The 21,629-nt window shown below is 56.8% G+C and overlaps 1 protein-coding gene across 3 annotated transcripts in view; it reads right to left on the reverse strand.

The window, feature by feature from the left end:
• Window positions 1-21,423, reverse strand: part of NECTIN1 (nectin cell adhesion molecule 1) — a 68,877-nt gene extending 47,454 nt beyond the window's left edge. For 2 of the 3 annotated variants that reach the window (XM_033434401.2, XM_049713287.1), the window contains exon 1: window positions 20,671-21,423. Coding sequence is in view for 1 of the 3 variants with exons in the window: in XM_004273291.3 (XP_004273339.1) it covers window positions 20,671-20,749 (79 nt within the window). In the remaining 2 variants the exon portion in view is untranslated. The remainder of the gene's footprint in view (window positions 1-20,670) is intronic. The other variant, XM_004273291.3, reaches the window with a different exon arrangement.
• Between the last annotated feature and the right edge of the window lie 206 nt (window positions 21,424-21,629).

Consider the following 21,629-nt stretch of genomic DNA (forward strand, 5'->3'; position numbering starts at 1 on the left):
CGCTCCCTTCCCTCAGTTAATCTGTGCTGATAGCACATGTGAGAATAGGTGTCCTCCCGGCCCTTTCAGAGCATTTGTATGCCCCCTCTCATTTACTCCTCAAGGAAATCTTCAAAGTACGTGGTATTATCATCCCGCTTTTATACTCAGTTGCCCAATGTCTATAGGAGGAGAGAGGGTCCCAGAGGACCCTCAATTCTTCCCCATGGGGCTGGGTGAAGAGGGAGAGGGTTTTAGAATCCATCGTTTGCCTTCTAGCAGTTTCCATCTGGCAAGGACACTTAGGACCACTGATATCCCTGCAGGCTGGGGTGGTCAGGGAGAGTCCGTTCATCCTGAAGGGACCCTTGAAGGATGGGGAGGTTTTCATCAGACACAGGTGTAAAGGCCACCACCCTTACCTTGTCATAAAGCTCCCTGGGCACCTGGCCTCCCGCTCACCTCACCAGCCTAAGCGTCACGCTGCCCTCGCCGTCCCCTGCACTGGGCTCTCTCCTCCAGGATACTTTGGACATGGGCTCTTTCGAGTCTGTGAAGCATTACTGAACACATACTGTGTGCCAAGCACAGCGCTAGTTCATTTGGGTAGAGGCGATGGTGGAAGCGGCAAGAGGTAGGAAGGTAGAGGAACAAGAGAGAATAAGACATTTTCTTTCTCTGTGCAAGCTCAGTCTAGCAGAGGACCAGACATGAAAACAAATACTTACTGAGTGATAAGTACTGTGTTTTGTTTGTTTGTTTTTTAAAGTATGAACCAAAATCCATGGGAGTTCAGATGAGGAGTGATTCTGAGGGCGATGGAGGAGCGCAGAAGAGGTGAGATTTTTAGCTGGGTCTTGCAGGATAAGCAGGGGTCCCTCAGAGGCAGAAGAGGGAACAGGAAGAGGGAAGACGGTCTTTAAAAGCCTGGCTGTGGCTAATGTGCTGGCTGTGTGGTGCGGAGGTGACACCCAAGGGAACTGGGCGCCAGTTTAAAGAGGGCTCTGTACCAGACAAGGGTCTGCACTTCACCCCCTTCACCCTGCTGGCAACTGGGAGCTCCTGGTGCTCTTGAATCAGGGTGGTGACATGGAAAGAGGCACATGGGCTGCTCAGTGAAAGACACCAGCCACAAAAGGCCACTCCGGGTCTGATTCCACTTATATGAACTGTGCAGAACCGGCAAATCCAGAGACACAGAAGTACATAGCGATTGCCAGGAGTTGGAGGGGGTGGGATAACGGCGAATGATGGCAAATGGGTACAGGGTTTCTTTTCGGGGTGACGAAAATGTTCTATATGAGGGAGTGGTGATGGCTCACAACTCTGTGAATATACTAAACCCCGCTGCATGGTACAATTTAAGAGGATGAATTTTATGGTAGGTGAATTATGTCTCAATAATAAAAGAAGAGGCACATGAAGAAGGATGGTGGCAGGGAGCTAGATCCCACCCCGACACAGGCAGGCCGGCCAGTAGGAGACCTCTGCAAGGTTGCGGAGCCCCCACATTTGGGTGTCCCCTGCTCAGCACAGCTGCTCTGAGCATCGACGTTCTGAGGTCTTCCCTCCTCTGCCCCGGACTGATTCTGCTGGGGTGGTGGGCACTGGGGAGATCCTGGGACCCCCACCTCTGGGCAGCCTCCCTGCCCCACATCCAGGAGGTGGGGCGGCACCTTATGCCTGGGACCAGAGCGACAGACGGGTCACCTGACAAGCCACACCACTTATTTTTGAAGACAGGCGGGTCCCCTGGTAATAGAGCAGGCACGGAAGAGGTTTTGCCATAGATGGGGAAATTAGGGCAGAAAATAACACTATGAAAACAGAACTGTCTGTCCAGAAATAGGAGAGAAAAAGCCTCACCCTCATCCCAGTGTGTCCGAGTCTGTCTGAGCCCCTGGGAATCCAGGGACCATCCAGCTTCAGAGCTGCCCGCCCCCCCCAGGCTCAGAGTTCTATCTGCCACGCACTTGCCGGGGCCACCCTGCTCACTAGGGCCAGGGGGTGGGGTGGGTGGGAGAGCCCTGGGTACAGGGGGCCCTGAGTGTCTCTAAGGCGGCAGAGGGAGCACTCACTCCCTTGGGAGGGAAGCAAGGGACCCCACTCTCAAAGTCCTGTCATGTGGAAGGTCCGTGGGAACCGAGGTTCCCTGGACACTGGCTGGCGGGGGGGGGAATGCATCAACCATCAAAGTGGGTTGAAAGTTCTGATGCTTGTAAAGTGAGGGGTGTGCATGTGTGTCCTCCCTGGCTGAAGGAGATCTAAGATGCCCGGATGGGGCGAGGAAGTGGTTTGGAGGCAGGGGTGGCTGAGGCTCAAAAGTGCAGGCAGAAACTGCAGGGCTTTGCGCCCCCAGATTTCCCTTCTAATCCCAGGTGTGGGTAGAAGGACAGGGCTAGCTCCCCAGTCTGCTGGTGGCAAGAGCTTATGAATGGAAGCCGGAGGGAGCCGTGTATACGAAACCCAAAGGAGCCTGGGAGAGAGCAGGGCTGGGCTGAGCTGGGAGAGGGGATGCTGGGGGACTTCACGCCCTGGCAGGCAATAGCTTTATTTTTGCTCTGGGCTTGGGGGTGAGGGCAGGGCAGAAAGGAAAGGGCGAGGCAGAGCCGGTCTGAGGGGGAGGACATCACTGATTTTTCCCAGCATCCCCCAGGCCACTTCTCTCACCACAAACCTCAGTCTCAAGCCACTTGGTTGTCATGGAAACAGGACGGAATGGAACAGATGGTCTCCACTAGACAAATTCCAATTAAACAGGGCAGAGATGGATCGGGAAGGGGGTATGATGTGACTAGGCCACAGAAGGCTCTGCCCTCCAACCTAACCTGCCTACCCTAGGCTGCCCCAGGATGGACAGGAAGCCCTGGGTCACTTCCAACAGACCATGGGCTGGGGTCAGAAGGAAGTTCTGGGAGGAAGATCTCAGGTGGCTGGAGAAAGCTGCCTGGGGGGAGTCACCACCCAGTCCCCCTCACCCTCACTCCTTCAATTCTCAAAGGTGAGGGGCTTGGAGAGGGGCTGCACTGGTGGGGAGCCACATTTAAATCTACAGAAACACTGAAACAGAGACCCACGCACGCATGCATGTCCAACCAAGCACACGTGTGCAGTTAAATAGTGCTGTATACATATAGACGTGTATGTATGTGCACGGTTGCAGGCACAGAAACACATGGGGGCACGTGCAGAATGATTAAGCAAAGTCATTAATCAGAGACATTTTTAGAACAGTACAAAGAAAATGCTTTAGGAAAATAAGCAATTTACTTCAACTTACTTAATAAACATGTATTAAGAATCTATCAAGTGCCTGAAAATAGGGATTATAAACACACACACACACTCACACTCACACACACACACACACACACACACACACACACACACGAATGATATCGTCCCGGGCTTAAGGACACGGAATCCATGAACTAATACCATGATCACGTGCCATGGTAGGAATGTTCACAAGTGCCACGATGGTACCAGGGAGAAAATGATGAACTTGGGGAGAGGAGTTAGAGAAGAAAGGGCCTTGCAGGATGACTGGGACTTTACCAGGCAGTGAAATCGAGCTCACCAAACAGAGGGGACAGCGTGAGCAAAGGAATGAAAAGTGAGGGAGGGCGTGTAGAGGGGACAAGCGCAGGGTGCCTGGCCAGTGGAGTAGCTAGTGAAGGAGCAGACCCCCAACAAACCCTGGCGTGGAGGGCACAACTTCTAAGTCAGACACAAACACCTGCACCTAGCAATGCACCAACACACACCCTGGGAAACCACACATCCACACACACCTTCACACATGCGCGACTACAGAGCCCCCTGCTCCCTAGGGGTCAAGGCGTGGGAGGTAAATACTTAGTAAATGCTGACGAAATGGCAAAAAGATGCTTCTGTTTGCCACAAACAACACGACGTGAGTATGGGAGGTGCCAGGAGAGAGGGAAGCAGAGCAGTTTTCGCATCTTGGCTATGGGGTTAAAAAAAGTGCCAGGAAAATGGGGAGGTGCGCGGGGGAAGGAAACCGCAGAGCTTACTGGGCTTGAGAAGGAGGGCAAGCCAGCAGCTCCCATTGGTGTACTGTACATTTACGGGGCACCTACTGTGTACAGGGCACTGAGCTAGAGCCTGCAGAGATTGTAAGGCTGAGACCTCTCCTGCAAAGACCTCGGCGTCTAGGGTGAGGGGAGGAAAGCGAGACAGTGCCAGACAACATAGTACCAGGAGACTGGGGAAGGGGCCATTTGGGAACCAGGTATTTCACAGGTATTTTCACAGGTCGGGGCTTTGGGCTCAGCCAGCAGTTGGAGCCAAGGCCCAGGGGCAGGAGTGGAGGAGCCAGGAGCAGTTAACTCTGGCTGCAAACTTGAATGTGCCCAAGTCAGGCAGGGGGAGATACCTTTGGAAAAGTAGGTTCTGGCTAGAGCAAGAGCCTAGACCAGTGGTTCCCAACTGGGGGTAACTTTGCCCCCAGGGGATGGTCAGCAATGTGTAAAGACATTTTTTCTTGTCACGTGGTGGGGGGTGGTGGGAGGAGGCTACTGGCATCCACCTGGTAGAGGCCAGGGATGGTGCTAAACACCCTACAATGCACAGAATTACTTGGCCCAGGACGTCAGCAGTGCTAGCTGGGGGGGTTAGAGCCCTGGCCTCGATCACGGAGTCTGTGTTTAAGACAGCAGCACCGGGGAGCCCAGGAGGGCTCCAGGCAGAGCAGGAGCATGACATGCCCCAACTTCTCCTTGCTCTCAGTGTGTGCAGGCCACCCAGGAATGGGGAGAGGCCCCTGGACGTCTCAGAGGGTGATGGTGTCGAGACTGGCACGGGGTGGGGGTCTGACAGAAATGGGACCAATAAGAACTGGCGACAAATCAGATGTAGAGGATGGAGAAGAATTGGTCAGAGCTCCACTGAATGCAAAATTGGGGTTCCAAGCACAGAAATGGGCAGAGTCCAGCGAGGGCTGTGTCCCGGGAAGAGGAGGATTGTACGTGGGGCCTGAAGCGGGACTGTCCAGCTGGCGGTAAGACCAGCTGGTCTGGGGAGCAGGTCAGGCTGAAACTGGACAGAGCAGATAGAGGGGATTGTTCTCTGAAGGCCAAAATTCCCCACACGGCCTTCCCAGCCCCCTCCATGGCTACAAGCTCCCGGCTCCCCCATCCTGAAGACATTCCAGAAGACTCTAGTCTTCTTTCATGTGTGTCTGCATCTGGCCTCCCTCAGACTGCCCTGGTCATTCTCCTCTGCTGCTTCCCCCAGCCACTCCTACTCAGACTCCAGGTCTCAGCATCAAGGTCACTTCCCCGCAGGAAGCCTCCCCCAGGTTAGGGCCCAGGTGTCTCCTTCGCAGCCCAGTGCAGCCCTGTGCAGACTTTAATCACTTGAGTAATTCCCTAGACCCGCTCTGTGTGCCATCCCAGAGCCCAGAGCAGGAGGACACCTGTTTTCAGACGGTACATCACAACTGGGCTCAGCCCCAGCTCTTGCCAAGGACTGAAACAGGCAGGAGAGGCTCCCGGTGCCCTCGCTTCAGCCCTTGTCTCCTTTCCCTTTTCTGCCCTTCCTTTGCCACCTCCCCGTCCCCTGACCACACGGCTTACAAAAACAGTTCTAGAAAGAACTGTTCTGATAGCCACCAGGACGGGATTGCACCCAGGAGTCAGGAAAAGGTGTGGAAACCAGGACAACTCCCAATGGGAAATGTTCCAGTAGTTACAGATGAAAATGCCACCCAAAGGCCAAACCTCAAGGACACGTGCCCCCACGCCATAAGCCTTTGAATAAAGGCTTTAATGTCAATTTGAATGGCTTAAAGTACTTTTTCTTGACATACCTGGCACTTAATAGATGCTCAACGAACATCTGTAGACTAACTGACCTCACCTAAAGGATTAGGGAAGAGTTACCCACAGGACCACCCCAGGACCCCAACTGGTCAGCAGAAAGGGCCCAACCAAATCAGTCAATGGGAGCCAAGGAGAGTGAGTACTGAGATGCTCTCTGGGCTGGTCAAAGGGTCTGCCCTCCCAGCAGGCAATATCTAGGTGCGTCCAAAGAGCCTGTGGGAGCAGGCCTGCAGGTCACTAATTACTCTTGGAGATTAAACACCATGCTGGCTCTAGAGACCAGAAAGCAGCTGGGAGAGGGGGAGGGCAGAGCCTAGAAGGATCTCCAGGGCTGGAGGTGGGCGAGCTGAAATCGGGGAGAAAACACTTATGATTTACTAACCAGAGTTACTAATTATTAACCAGATAGACTCCTGGACTTGAGGGCCCACTTTGCGCCTTCACCCCTACACCAGTGTTGAATCCCGAGCACCTCTGGACTCCCCCCGCCCCGCTCTGGAGGCTGCCCCACCTCCGCCCCACCCACCACAGACTGCCCCCAGCCCCGCCTCGCTCTTTATCTTACCCCGCCCTTCCCGGTGGCTGCTACCATTGAATATCGACTCCTTCTCCCCACACTGGTGGGGAGGGATGGCAGCGATAGAAAATATTATATGGGGGCGTGTCTGGGTGACCCAGAGGCGGCCAAGGGAGGAGCCATCCCCTCTTCACTGCTCCCCTCCCCGCCCCCTCCCTCCAAGCGTAGCTCAGCTCCTTATCTCTCCCTGCTCAGCCTCAGGGTTTGGCAGGTTTGGCAAGGGGACCACCGTCTGAGGCTGGGTGGGGAGGGGAGTTGGCAAGGAGCAGAGAGCCTGCGGGACAAGGCAGAAGGGGCTCCAAGCCACGCCTCCTGGGTTTGAGGGGCAGGGTGCTGGGGCTCAGGCGTGTGGAGACGCGTTGGGGGGCGGAGCCTGACTAACCTCCTCTGGGGTTCAGGAAGGAGGCTTTTGGTTTACCCTCAGGATAAAGAGAAGGCCAGACTCTCCAGGGGCCAAAGACTCATTTCACCAATGGCCACGGGAATCCACGGCTAAGAAGCCCGCAAGGGTCTTCTGGGGCGGGGAGGGGACGTGCTTTTAGTGCCTGGACGGTACTGATGAACTGCCTGCGGCGGTGGTGGTGGTGGTGGGGGTGACAGACTTGCGGCTGCAGAATCTGTATCACAGTCTGTGTATCACAAGGTCAGATGGTGAGGTGCCTCACCCCGCCACATGCCGTGGCTTGCGCTCCCAGCGCCGTGACATACCACAGAGCCACTGCACAATGGCACGAGGCGAGGCCAAGGGGCGACAGGAGAGGCTGCCAGGAGACCCCCCCCCCCCCGAGGCATCCCTGTGGGCACCGCCTCCCACCGGTGACCACACCCATTCCAACCGGTCCCCACCTGTGCCAGTTAGGGCACAGGCTGCTGGGAGAATTAGGGGGCTGCCCCCACCCCGTCACAGTGAGGTGACTGCAGGCAGAGGGTCCCCCGCCCTCCCCACTGTCCTCTATGCCCTGATTCTCTGCAATATGCTCCCTCTCTCAGGCCCCTCACCAGCTTAATTCCTTAATTCCCACTGGAGATAAACGGATCTTTCACTGCAATTTATTGTTAATCCAAAGGAAAACAGGGGCTGGGAAGAGGTGAGGTGGAGGTGGGGACGGGTGAAGGCAGCTAACCCACTCCCTCCTCCTGGCCCCTGGGACAGCAATTGCAGCTGGGGGCGCCTAGGCTGAAATCCCGGGGCCAGTCCGCCGGCGTTTGGAGCACCACACCTGTTACCGGGGATCTAGACAACTTGGTTCCCAGGAAAGCATCTGAGAAGGAGAGGGTATCAGACTTGGCTGGCTGAGTTCATGGGAGAGAAGACTCCGGGTGCCAGAGGCCATCTTTAAATGCCTGGAGGACCCCCATGTGCAGAATCAGATGTGTTCTACAGGATTCCAAGGGGGTAGAAACAGGACTAAGAGGTGGGAGCTTCAGGGATACAGGCTTCAGCTCAGTACCAGGAAGAATTGGGGGCAGTTAGAGCTGTATGGGCTTCCATGTAGGGTGGTGAGTTCCCCATCACTGCAGGTATTCATGCTGAAGCTGGATGATCAACCAACAGGTAGGGATGTGGTTGGGGGGTTTTAAGAAGCGAATGGGTGTTACATTATTTGACTCCCCTTCCAACCCTGAGACTCTAAGGTTCTGTGACTTACTCTTCTGGTCCTCCCCACCTTCACCTACAAGGCAGGAGGTATCCTCAGCTGAGGGCCCGGCTGGGAGGCTCTTCCCAGACCTGGGGCTGGGAGGGGACAGGTGGGCTCAGATGTATAACCCGCCTTTAATAGTCACCCCCGCCTCTTCATGTCCCAGCAGGGAGGGTTTAGGGAGAGTGATGGGCTTAGGCAATTACCTCATGAGGCCCCAGCTCCTCCTCTCCATCTCCCAGCCAGGCCACTGTCTTACGGGCATGCAGAGGTGGCACTCTGAGGTGTCACCTGCTGTGTGTGAGGTCAGAGGGCTGGCGCTGTCCCATGCTGTACTGGAGGCATCAGTGCACACGGGGTTGAGTGGGTGCAGAAATGGGCCTACCACCCCTCTCCCACCACACACCCAGGGCAGTGGGAGTTCCATAAGGGCTGGCATTGGGCCCTGGGGGCAGCTGGACTCCTGCACCTGGGGTACCTTGGTCGAGGGCGTGTAACTCTTGCTTCTAACTACCCTTTAAGAAGGGGGCACAGGATGGCTCCAAGGGTCACCAGGCACCTTTCCAGGTGACCATCTGGGCAGGGGGGTGGTTTTCCAGGAGACCAGGGGCCTGAGCGCCTGACTCTTCCTGAGTTCATCACCATGGAGAGGTCACAGGAGCCCTGCTGAGGGATACCCCACCCAGCGGGTCATGAACTGCTGGGAGGGCTCCTGGGCCTGGCTTCCCAGCCCCTGGGAAGTGACCTTCCTCTAGACCCGGGGTCCCCAGGCGGGCAGTAGCTCATAACAGCCAAGTGGTGTGAAGACTCGCTCTGTACCAGGCACCATGCTAATCACACCACGTGGCCACATGCATTCTTTACCCCTTCTAAACCTCCCAGTATCACATCCCCATTTTCCAGTGACGGGAACTCAAGTCTGGAGAAGACAAGACATAGGTATATACACGGCCACATGTAAGTAATAAAAGGCAGAGACCGCTTGGCTCCAAAACAAACAGTGGGTTCAGTCAATTTGCTGGGAAAAATATAGTCAAACCAGTTGTTTGTGATCCTATAGACAAAACAGTTATCTAAGATTGACCTTCTGCATTCTCTGACTGGTGGCTGGGGGACAGTGCAGACCCTGCCTCGACAGCCATCATCTTTGATTGCCTACCTCTCCCTACTCTTCCCCTCACCCCCCAGGATCCAGACTCTGCCCTCCCCGCAGGGAGCTGGGTGAGAGCCCCCCACCTCCGTGGGGGGAGAAGATGGCAGTCAGAGTCTGATCAGGAGCAGAGACACACACACACAGAGCACGTGACCTCATGCATGGGCACACACATACACACACAAACCATAAACCTCTCTCATACACACACAGAGGACATAAAAACACTTGTAAAGAAACACATAAACCAGCACAAATTATCATTACAGTGCAAACTGTGTACACAAGTGCCAAGGGGGTAGGAGTAATGGAGTGATGGGAGATGGGAGAGGATAATGGAGCTGTTTTCTGGGAAGGGTGCTTCTGAGCAGAGCTGGGCTGTGTGTGTGTGCGTGGGGGTGGGGCTGACTTGCAGAGAAGCTAGCTGGTGGCACTGTCTGTCCGCTGTCCCAGGCTCCCTGGAGGGAAGGGGGAGCCACAGAGACCCTTTCCAGTTACCCCACAGCAGTGCTGAGAGGTGGGGGGCCAAAGACCGTCACCTCTCCTCCTCCACGACTACCCGCTCCTTCGGTTCCAGCCCAGAGGCCTGTTATCTGACTCCTGGGAGGCGTCGAAGGTTGGGAAGGGTGCTGAGGCCCAGGCAGGGGAGGGCACAGGGGAGCAGGGGCAGGGGGTTGTCATCTAAGTTCCCCAAAGCCTCATCCATCAACCGAGCAGAGATAATCAGAGTGCGCAGCCGGCCCAGGACACTGATTACTCTCCGGGCACCGTAAACACAGGGAATAAATCTGGGAAGGGGCTGGGGAGGAGGTGTCTCGGTAGCAGGGCCGGCCACCCTGCCTGGGAAGGGAGAGGCAGCCCATCCATCATTCTGAGATATGCAGCAATCTAGGCCAATGAGATCAGGATGGTTTGGGGATGGGGGAGGTGGGCAATCATAATAAAATAATCCAGTGCAGTGTGGCTGTTCCACTCCGATCTTATTCACACGCAAGGAGAAGCCCGTCCCTGCCTCTGCTCCAAGTTTTACCCAGAAGCCGCTGTAGAAGCTTCTGCCATTGACTTAAAACCCTCAAAGGAGGCCTGGCCTAGAAGGCACGAAAGTGGCTTGACTCAAAAGCGCCCGTGGGCATCGCAGGCTCCGGGGCAGGCAGGCTCTGGGCAGAGCTGGCTCCTTTGTGCTGACAAGGCAATCCTTAGGTTTGCATGGAGGGCAGATGGGTCTTAAGCCCTCCTTCCTCCTATGCTTCCAAGTACTTCCCGGGTGCCGGGAGGATTCCAGCTCCAGGAACCGATCGCATAGCTCTGGCCTGTGTCTGGGCCACAGAAGTTGCACTGTAATTCAAACTAACGGAGCATGGATAATCTAGAACAGCAGAGGGTCTAGGAGGAATTTCTCTTTGGCGTCGAAACATATCAGATGACTGTTTTGCAGCTGAGTTACCTTCCTAATTAAGCAAGGGAGTTTGTGAGGCCTGAGCACCCGTGGTAATCTGCAGGCTCAGGGAGTGCTGGAGGAGCACTGGCCCCAGGTGACCCTCGAGAGGACGGTCACACGTAAGCCATCTGGAGTCCACTCTTGGTCCACGACCACAACACTGGGAAAGGGTTTTGATTTTTCCGCTCCCACGATCCTCCTTCTTGGGACAGTTCGATACCTCAGTTGCAAGGCGGCCAATGCCTCTGTCCCCCGCTCCCTGTCTTGAACCTGCCCGTGGTACAGGAAGCACCAGGCCCTTTCATCCCAGGAGATCAAAGCAGCTGGCACATGTGAACACCCTAAATCCTCTCCCTGCCCCTCTCCCCGGGTAGGGGCCACCTCCCTTGCCATCTTTTGGGATCTCTGGGTGAGGGCAAGAGGGACGGGAACCTTCCGGAAGCTTAGGACAGGCCCTGGCATAGGATCAGTTTGCTGAGCTGTGGACCCACCCAGGATCTGGGGCCAGCCTGGGAACACCTGCTGGTGGCAGTTCCAGGCAGATTCTCTGAGAGGAGCTATTACACCTGCCTCTAGTCTCACAGTGAAACATGGTGGGAGGCCCCCAAACGGCATCAGTGATGCTCAAAGGCTCAGGGGATGAAAGAGCAATAATGTCAAGACATTTCCCTCTAGCACAGGCACATTAATACTCCCAAGACACAACGGTGACGGTGGCAGGATATACCAGGAATGTAACAGCTGTACTTTTAGTACTTGTAAGGTATCCAAAGGAGAAGTAGTAACCACAGCCGAAACTCCCTGATGATAAGCACTAATGACTCCCCAATGCTCCAGGGAGGCCCCAGGTCATTCCTGCACCATCAAAGGGAGAAGGAGGGTAGGCTATAAGATGCTACGCAGCGGGGATGGGCATTCTTTTTTTTTTTTTTTTGCGGTACGCAGGCCTCTCACTGTTGTGGCCTCTCCCGCTGCGGAGCACAGGCTCCGGACGCACAGGCTCAGCGGCCATGGCTCACGGGCCCAGCCGCTCCGTGGCATGTGGGATCCTCCCAGACCGGGGCACGAACCCGTGTCCCCTGCATCGGCAGGCGGACTCTCAACCACTGCGCCACTAGGGAAGCCCGGGGGATAGGCATTCTTGAGGCAAGGTCCTGTGTTACTCCAGGCTTAGTAAGCTGTCTTCTTCCATCACCCAGAAGAGAGGCAGCTTAGCCAAGTGGTAGGATCATGGACACTGGACCTGAATCCTGCCTCTGCCACTTACTAGCTATGTGACCAGAGGTGAGTTACCTAACCTCTGCTCAGGTCTCCTTTGTTCATATGTTAAAGACACCGAATAAGTTATTACACGTAAGATGTTTACAACAGTGTCTGAGTGTCTAAAAACTCTTGATAACAGTTTGCTGTTATTGTTATCATCATCACTGTCCAAACAAGCAACGACATATCCACTTAGCATGTACTATGCAATGATGTATCCACCTACTACAGTGCTATCAGATAGCCCATGGTGTGGCCAACCCTGTGCAAGGCCCTAGGGATTCCAAGCTCTATCAACAATGGGCCCTGTCCTTTTGGAGCTCTCAGTCTTATGAAGATAAATCCCAGGCCCAAATAACTATAGCAAGATGCAGAGTGGTTATTGCCTTGGGTGGCACAGATGAGGTGCTGGGGACGGGAGGTGGGGGCTTTGAGTGAGAGAGGTTATCTCCAGCTGGGGGCTTCATGATAAAAGTAGCTCTCGACCTCAGTTTTTGGATATGGGAAATAAGGGCGATTTGGGGGGAACGGCACGTGTAAAGGCACTGAGGTGGGAAAGCATGAGGTGTGTGGCTGGCTGGGCCTGCCATGCCCAGAGAGGTGGTGGGAGCTGAGCCAGAGAGGGGGCAGCCGTCAAATGCTTCTGGGCTGTGAGTATCCTTCTCAGGCACGTTTTAGGTATATTCATCTAAGAAGCAGTGTAGGCAGTTTGGAGCCAGAGAGCCAGGAGTTGGGGATGGAGGTGAGCCAGGGGCTGCTGCAGGAGTCCCTGAATGAGGACACTGCCACCAGCCCCTCCTGCGGTGGGATCCACGTCAAGTGGGTCAAGTGGCGGCAAGGCTGGCTCGGCTCTGAGGCACCTCGTCTACTTCCTTTGTCCCAGCAGCTGACAGCATTTGCCCAGGAGAGACCAGGAGTGACGGAGGGGAGACCTGGGGCGCTGCTCAGGGGTCAGGGAATGGAGCCCAGGGAGTCAGCCCACCAATCCCACTTGGGGCTCAAATTCCAGACAAGCTACAGGGCCTTACAGGGGAGCATCGGGGGCTGGCATAGATCTCCAGCCCCCGTTTCTCCAGAGCAGGGCTGACTTGCCGATGTCTTCCCAAACAGCTTGGCGCTCCCACCTCCGCTGACTGATTTGGCGGGCGCTCACGTGCTGAAGTGTGGGCTGGCCTGTGTGACCCCCGCGTGGAGCACACCAAGTGAGCCCGTGTGCGCTAAGAACCAATTACTCCGGCCTGGCACTCTCTTTCCTCTACAAGACTGAGGCCCCAAGAAGGGGCACGGTTTTCTTTGCCCTCGTCTTGTTTTTCATGGCTACGTTCACTGAGCCCTGGTGGTATGGTGGTGACTGGCTGGTCTGCGGGGGAAGAAAGATAAAGCAGAGGGGGAGGGCACAGCAGAGGGGCTGGCTGTCAACAGACACCAGAATCTGCTAAGAAAGAAAGAATCCCGTCTTTGGTGGGAAGAACCCCAAGATGGAACCAGGGCTCCATCACAGCGACTGTGGGCAAGTCACTCCACCTTGGGGAGAGGAGAGGGGCCAGGAAGCCCCTGTGGAGGCTGTCAGCTGGTGAAACTGCATCTATAGGGAATGAAAAATGCTTCTCACATGGCGTCTCCAGGTCTCTACCCCCACCTTTTGGACAGAAAGATGGGCTAAGATTCAGGCCAAGGCTGTGTGGAAGGCTCCGGACTCCACCTCTGCTGCTAGGACGTGTCTCTCAGATCTGTGTGTGGGGGTGGGCGTGCTGTCCCCTGTGCCCTCTTCTATGGAATGACAATGATCTGCTGAGCTTCTCAGAGAAGGCGGACTCCTATGCGTAGCCCTGGAGGGAGCTGTGTCCTTGCCTCCTTAAGGTGGGGAGCAGAACTGAGGGTCCAAGTGGGCAGGAGGGACTCCATGTTCCCAGCTTTGGGGAACGTGCATTCCAGGAATGTGCGGGTGCGGGTGGGGAAGGAGGACCCTGCTTAGGCCCACAGATCAAACTCGAACTCCCAATGGGACATGCTTGTGCCCATGGCCATTGGCCTGTTTTGCTGCCTGGGCCACGCCTGCAGCTGTGTCCCAACGGAGCCACCAAGCCAGCGGAACTAATGTCCTCTAATGAGATCCGGGCCAGAGTGGCCAGGCGGGTTTTATTGTCTGTGGCTTGGTAATGAGACTCCTCATAAACTGGGAATGAAATTGGGGTCTGCGTGGACCAGAGAGGGGTGGGGGATAGCCTAGGAGAGGGAATCGACTCTGCCTACCAAATCCCCGCCCCACCCCCTCCACTGTTCCAGTCAAGTCCACAATGCTGTCTGAGCACCGCTCTGCCCCGGGCCAGGCCCACACGCTGGCTGTGTGCCTGCCTGTGCCCGGAGGCTCTGTGCTTACACCTCAGGGGCCGTGCCCACGTCTCAGGTCGGATCCCTGGGAGTGGTGCTCTAGCATCTGAAAGGACATGCTCCCCTTGACATGCCCCCTCCCCCAAGCTGTTCTGTTGTTGGGCATCTTGTGCTCTGTGCCAACCTGGGCTCTGTGGTCAGCTCCAGCTGCCACCCTCCAACCTAGATCCTTAACTTATCCCTCATTTCTCCAGGGAGCCGCCATGCTCTGCTTGTTGTCGGGGAGAGTGTAAGCTGGTGGTTGCTGGCAAAGTGAATGACCACCTCACCGGACACATTCTCTCGTGGCCTGGTTCAGCCTCTTCCGCATCTGTCCAGCCCAGCCCATCTCATCTTCCTCATCTACTGAATTTGGAGTCAGAAGACTTGAAATCTAATTTGGCTACACTGGCATGAAATGGTCAGCAAGGTACTAAACCTACACCTCACCTTTCTCATCTGTAAAATGGGAGAGCTACTGATACCCTTCACATGGGGTCACTGAGAGGATCAGCTGAAACTATGAACTGAAAAGACTGTCACAACCATCTTTATTATTATTGGTGAAAGGACTGAGCCTTCAGCTGGAGAAACCAAAAGGACTTTCTGCCAGCGAGAAGGGCATGACCCCAGGACAGATTCTCTACCTCTCGGACTGTACCATCTTGCCTGAAGAGCCGGTACCGTGGACTGCTGGGAAAGGGTCCTGTGGCCCACTCTTCTCCCAAGTGTGGAAGTTTGCAGGGGCTGAGTCCCAGGCCCTCCATGCCAGCCTCAGGCTGCTGCCCCAGCCAGCACTCCAGATGGGCCATGGTGCCCAGCTGGGCCCCAGCCAGGGAGTGAGGCAGGTGCAGGGGAGAGCGCTCGGTGACAGGCTGCAGAACAAAGGTGCACAGCACCTGCTGCTCGTGCCATACATGACCACCAGGGCTGGGCTCAGGTAGGTGCCTGCAGCCAACCAGGCCACCTGAGTCCCCCAGGGCTGCTGCAGCCTTTGCCATCATTTCCAGGTGGGGAAGAGAGGTCAGCAGTGGGCAGGCAGCTGAGTGGTTCTTTCTCAAGGGACTGTGAAGTCGGCACTGCCCAGCTGGCAGACACAGTGGGGGCCAGGACCACTCAGAGGAAAGGTGTAGGGAACAAGAGCAGCTACCACTACTGAACATTTATCACATGCCTGGCAATGCACTAAGCGCTTTTCATACATTACTGTCGATCTAATCTTCACAAACCTCCTTTGAAAGCTGTATCAGCAGAAACCCATTTTACGGATGGGAAAACTGAGGCCTACAAAGCAACTTAACCAAGGCCACTCAACTGGCAATTGGTGGAGATGGGATTCAAATCCAGTCCAGCTGGCCTTGCTTTGCTCTCTCACTCTGCTGGGTGGCCAAGATGGGGTGATCTCCAGGTTGTGGGAAGAGGAACTGAGCTATCTGCTGCTCCCTCTTGACTGGGGCCTGGGACCACTGCTACTCTACCCCAGAAGACTGTGAAAGGCACAGATCCCATGAGTCCCTGAGAATACATAAGCATTGCCCCTCTGCTACCCCAGAATAAACCTTGGGATTATCCATTGCCCTGAAGAGCCTACAGTCTGCTGTCAGGAAGACCTTCTTTGTGTCCTTCTTGAATCTCTCCTGTTGCACTGAGTTCATCTCTCCTTGTCAGTGTTCAGATATTAGGTTTGATGTGTTTTCTCCTATCTTTTCCCTCTCCCCATTTCCCAGCTCCAAACAGCACAAGAGAATCCAGAGCTTAAAGGGTTAACCGGACTAAGGGGTGTTATCTCCAGCTCAGGGCTTTCCCTGTGCAAGGTGATCCCTGCTCAGATCTTAAGTTACCTCCTGCCCCAGCCAGCACATCTGCTGCTGGCTCTGCAGACCTGGTCTCTATGGAGAGGGGCGGGCATCATGGGGCAGAAACATTTACCAGCTGGACTCGGGCACAGGGTCCTGGGATCCCAGGACTGGCCTCTTCCCCACTCCTTGCCCCTCATCCCCGCTTGCCTTTTCAACAAGGGGGCTCCTGCTTTCTGCTGAATGAACTGGGATGCTTCCAGGTACATGTATGTTGCCAACCTGGGCACACATATGGTTCAGCAGGGCTTTTCACAGCCCACGACTCAAGAGCTCCTTTTTAAATGCCCAGAGTACATCCCCTTTCTCCAGCTGATCCTTTTCCCCAAATATTCATGCAGGAAGCAAAGATGCCAAAATAGTAGCTGAAACTCTATTTCTTGTGGCCCCTCCCAGCCGTTCAGGAATCCTGAGAAGCAGCGGAAAGTCTCTCCAGGTGAGCATCCCCCGTGAGGATGCAGTGGCCCAGTCTAAGGCCAAGGGCAGAGCAGAAAAATAAGGCAGTGTCCAGGCTTCCCAACCCCAAAGGATATGACAGCTCATCTTGGAAGGAGCTGGCTAAGGGCAAATCTTAGGTCTCCTCCAAAGTCACCCTCACTGACACTCTGACATAAACACAGGTGTTACCAAGGCTCACGGCCACTCACAAAATCCTAGTTGGAAAGCCATAAGAAATCAATTGCATGTGAATATATATTTGATGTGTATTTATGGCCCCTGCACCATGGTGACCCATAGATCCCAGTGCACACACCTCCTCGTCCTAGTCCCCATGGGTCTGCACGTGCACAGTAAATTGTAGATGACCAACACATGCACACACAGTCTTGCACATGTGTGTGTGCACCCACTCTATACTGAAGGTGAGGCCATAGGCAGATTGTCAAAAATGTTACAGCCTAAGCCCCACAGCTGGCTGATGGCCATTCTAGCCTGGCTCACTGGCTAAACTTCAAAGTTAAAAAAAAACAAATCAGCGTAACAGGTGAGTATACAGACACCCTCACTGTCTCCCGCAGCAGGTAGGAGCCATTCAGTTTACCAGGTTAACCAGGAAAGATACAATCAGGAAAATTGAAGGTATATTCACACCTCCCTTGGGTATTTTCTGTTTGTGCTGAACAATGAACATTAGTCAGCTGCTAAACAATGGCAGTATCATGGGCACAGCAACTGGGGCTGCCCCCCTGCCCCCCACCCTCCCCAGCCTGGCCCACTTGCTCAGCCGTCAGCACTAGGGTTCTGGCCGGAGACCATCCTGGCAGTGCACAACTGGGTCCCGGGTCAGGCCAACGAGGTGGATTCATTGTGCAAAGCTGAGCAGCCGAGAAGGGAATGGATATCAGAGTCTAGGCCAGTATCAGGCGACAAGGGGCGGCCTGTCCCGTAAACACAGAGAGTCAGGCTCAGAGACACTTTCTAGACCACTCAGCCCAGGGTGCTGGGCCCAGGCTCTGCCGTATCTCCTCCTCCCTTCCAGCCTTGACGATTCGGCCTTGAATCAGAGTCTGAGACATTCCACAGCGCTGCCTCCGAAATGGGCACTGGCATTCCTGCTTACCGGCACTGCAAACCCCAGGCCAGCAGGATTGGTTTTGCCATAACGTCCTGCCCAGCAAGCCAGAGCACACCACTGTCTGTGAGCGATGGGGAGAGAGGAGAATAACCCAACAGTCCTGACACCCCAGGTTTCGAAGGAAACCACCATGACAGCGAGCTCTGCATAGGCTGCAGAGAAGGGGGTGCTGCGGCCCCGACAGGTCTTCCGAGGGTGTGCGTGACACCTGGGGCGTGTGTTCTCTTTCCAGACAAAAGGTTTGGGGAAGCCAATTAGGGAGGGTGTGGTGTAGGTGGGACACCAGCTCAGCGCACCTGCTTCTAAGACAGGTTCTCTGCTTCCTCTCCCGGGCTCCTCCTGTCCCTCTGGGATGCAGCCCCCGTGCCCCACTGGCCCTGTCCTCTGAGTGAACAGATTCATCTCAGAGGCATGTGGGGCTTCACCACCCTGCCCGGTAAAGTCTGTGTTGTTGAAAATATACTTCTGTGCTTATACATCAAGAGCCGGATTTGGAGTGTTTTGAAGTCTGTGGGCCACCACACACAGCCCGGGGGGGCTCCCCCCCCACCAGGCTCCTCTCCTCCACCCTCCACGCCCCCTGCCATAGCCTAGGAGAACCCAGAAAGGAGCATCAGGCTGCCAAGTCCCCAGAGAGAAGCAGCAGCGGGCAATCAGGAGGGTGCCTGAGGGTGACGGTAAACGGGGTGTGGGAGGGCAACTTCTGGGCCCACCAGCCTCTGTCCAAGTGTCGTGTGGGCACTACCACATCCACCTTCCTCCCCTCACAGAGGCACCAGGGCCACAGGCACCGGGTAGAGGAGGCTCTCGGGTCGGGGAACTCTGGCTGCCCCGCTGACTGACGCTACCTAGTCATGACAATTACGATCAATCAAGGAGGCGTATTAGCTGCCTGTCTGAGCTGTGTGGTTCCTTCTCTGCGTCCCACCCCCTCAATCTGGATTTTTGGTGGGAGGAGTGTCTACACTTGAGCCAGGTGACAGTGTCACCTCCCTGCCCCCACTTCCTGAGTGGGAGGAAGCAGGGCAGGCCTCCAGCCCCCCAAAGAAGGAATGAACTACCAAGCACAGCACCACAAAGCTGGGGAAGAGAGTAACAAAAGGAGGGGAGAGTGGGGGGGGGGCAGTGAACGTCCCCTCCCCAAGCCTTCCCGCTCTTTGTCTGACCCAGGATTAGGTTAACCCCTAGTTTGCTGGTCCACACAGGCCTCAGGAAAGCTGTCCTTTTGCTGGGTACTGGGTGTGGGTAATATGGGATTGAAGGGTTCCCGAAAGCCCAAACCCCGGTGTCGGACAAGTGCTAGAGCCTGAGCTTCTAGCATCTCCTGCTGGCTTCCCAGGAGGTCCAGGGAAAGATAAAGACCTCTTATTCTCACCGCCACCCTGCTGCGTGGAGGGACTCAACCATGCCTCTTTGAAATGGGCAGTGACACCTGTGTGCCCAGGAACTTACCCTTACCCCGCACACCTAGCGGGGCAGCGCCCCCCAGGCTGCAGGGCCGGGGGCACCGTGGTGCGGACTTTCACAAACCATTTTCTCCGCCATCGGCCACTCCGAGGCATTTTCGGAGCCCTGGCAGTGAGCTGGTGGCGGACGGGGTACAAAAGTGAATGCGGCCAGGTTCCTCCCTCCCAGAAGTGCAGGCCAGCCCCGCAAAACACACAACGTGGCTGGCCCTCAGATAACAGACAGCCCTCCGAGTCTGCAACACCGCACGTACCTCCTCCGCGGAGCTGCAGGCACAGCCGAGACCCAACATTCTCGCCCCACGCGGAGCCGGTTTCTCTGTACTTCGACCCCTTATTTTGCCACCTAAGGCTGGGGCCACGTGCTCCAGCCAAGCCCCCACTCTGCCCAGCCTCCTTCCCAAGCCCCCCATCTAGCTAGCGCGGGAGGTAGTCTCAGGTTTCCTTCACGAAGCCTGGAGGAACTCCCCCAAACCCCTCCCCCACTCCACCCGCCAGCCCCGACTGGCGCGCGGTGTCCCCAGTCACCGTGGGAGCCAGGCAGCTTCCCCAGGGACACAAAGGGTTAAATCCAGGCGAGGGGACTCGGTCGGATTTGCCTCCTAAACGCATTTTCCAGTTCATTCCCCAGCACAAAACGCCCGGGCCAGTCCCAGCCTCCGCCCCCACCCCATCCGTCATAGGGGCCACCGCGGGCCACCCCCGGGGTCGGGCGTCGCGTTAACCCCTCGGCCGCCAGCATCTCAAGGAAGGACACGCGGGGCACCCTCGGGAAAGTGGGTCACGCAGCTACCTGGCTGGCACGAAGCCCGCGGTGCCTCCTGCGGGGAGAGCCCCCCCAAACTGCGATTGCAGTTCCGAGGCGAAGCCCAGCCCTGCGCAAGGTGGGGAGGTTGCGATCTCGCGCCGCCGGGGCCTCAGCCTCCGGGTAAAGGAGCCGCAGGTGAGCCCTGCCGCAGGAGCGGGCTCTCCGCGTCGGTGGTGGGGCGACGCGGTGCGGCAGCGCCCGAAACCATCTGGCAAAGGGGCTGGTAGAAGAAACGAAGCCCCCCTGCTATCCGCCAAGCCCTGCAGCCCACCAGATCCGAGACTGACGCCCTCCCCCTGGGGCTGTTGTCTCGTACCCCGAGACGGTGATTATTTTGCATTTATGTAACATGAAGTGTTTGCAAACTGCTTCCGGAGCTGAGAGCTGGTTATTGAATAAATAGAACGCTATTACATATTATTATTTTTGTGTGAAAAACTGCGCGGAGAAAGTGCTTTCTTGCTACACAGAGATGTGCATCCTACTGCTTCCCTGCAGGGCAGGCTGTTCGGCTGCTCAACCTCTCTTTCTCCGCCGTGCCACCCGTTACCCCCTTACCTAAGCCGTGACCCAACTTTTCTGGCTCCTTTCACTCCCTACAACCCAGACGTGCCTGCGATCCAGCTCCCAGCCCCGGGGGAGGCACTGGATTGGGGGGGGGGGTGTGGAAGGGAAAGGCAGAGGCGGAACGTGCTTACCTGGGAGGAAGAAGGCGGTCAAGCCGAGAGCGAGTCCCCACCAGAGTCCAGCGGCGCCCGCAAGCCCCATCCGAGCCATCGGGGGCCGGGGGTCCGGCGAGAGGGGCCGCGAGGAGAGCGCTCCTCGCGCTCCAGAAAGCAGCCCGGAAGACGAAGGCGATCCCTGCAGGCCGGCGGGCGCTCTGAAGATCCAGGTCAACCTCAGCCGTCGGCCGGGGCGGGGTGGGCTGGGTGGGATCGGCGCGGACGCAATCCGGGGCCCGGGCGGCCGCCGGCTCAGAGGCTCGGCAGATGCCCGCCGCAAGTTGCACGAGTCATGCCCCCTTCTCCTCCTCCGCTCTCCTCCCCGCGCCGGTCCCCGCCCTCTTCTTCCACGCAGAGCCGGGCTGGGGAGAGGGACCCACCCCCGGCGCGCCCGGCTGCCCGGCGCGGGCTCCCGGCCCCCGGCGCGCTCACACCCTCCCGCTCGGCTCCAACTTGAAGGCGTCCATGGGCGGCCGTCCTCCGAGGGCGGCGGGACGAGCGAGGGCGGCGGGCGGGCGGCGCGGTGGGCTCGGGGCCCAGGCGGAGGGCGCGCGGCTCGGTGGCCCAGCCGATCGGGCGGTGCGGCTCCAGGCGAGGAGAGCGATCCGGGGCGCCGCGTCCCCGCAGCGCCGCAGCTGCTCGCTCTGCCGGGTCCCGGCGATCCGCAACAATGTGGAGCTGCCCGGGCGCCGAGTCGAGCCGCGCTCGCTCCTCTCCCTCTCTTTCTCTCACTCGCCGAGCTCCAGCCTCTCAGCCGCTCTCCCCGTGATGTCAGCCCGAAGGGGAGGGGTTAGCGTTAACCCCCTCCTGGCTCCCACGCGCGGCCCGCGCTCGGCCCCGGCCTCCGCCCCGCCGCGCACACCTTCCGGCCCCTGGCAGAGGCGGATCCCTAGCAAGGGCCGTGGGGTCGCGCTCAGGCCCACTGCTCGGGAGAT

The sequence above is a fragment of the Orcinus orca genome, chromosome 8 (assembly GCF_937001465.1).
Source record: "Orcinus orca chromosome 8, mOrcOrc1.1, whole genome shotgun sequence".
In the NCBI taxonomy this organism is placed as follows: Eukaryota; Metazoa; Chordata; class Mammalia; order Artiodactyla; family Delphinidae; genus Orcinus; species Orcinus orca.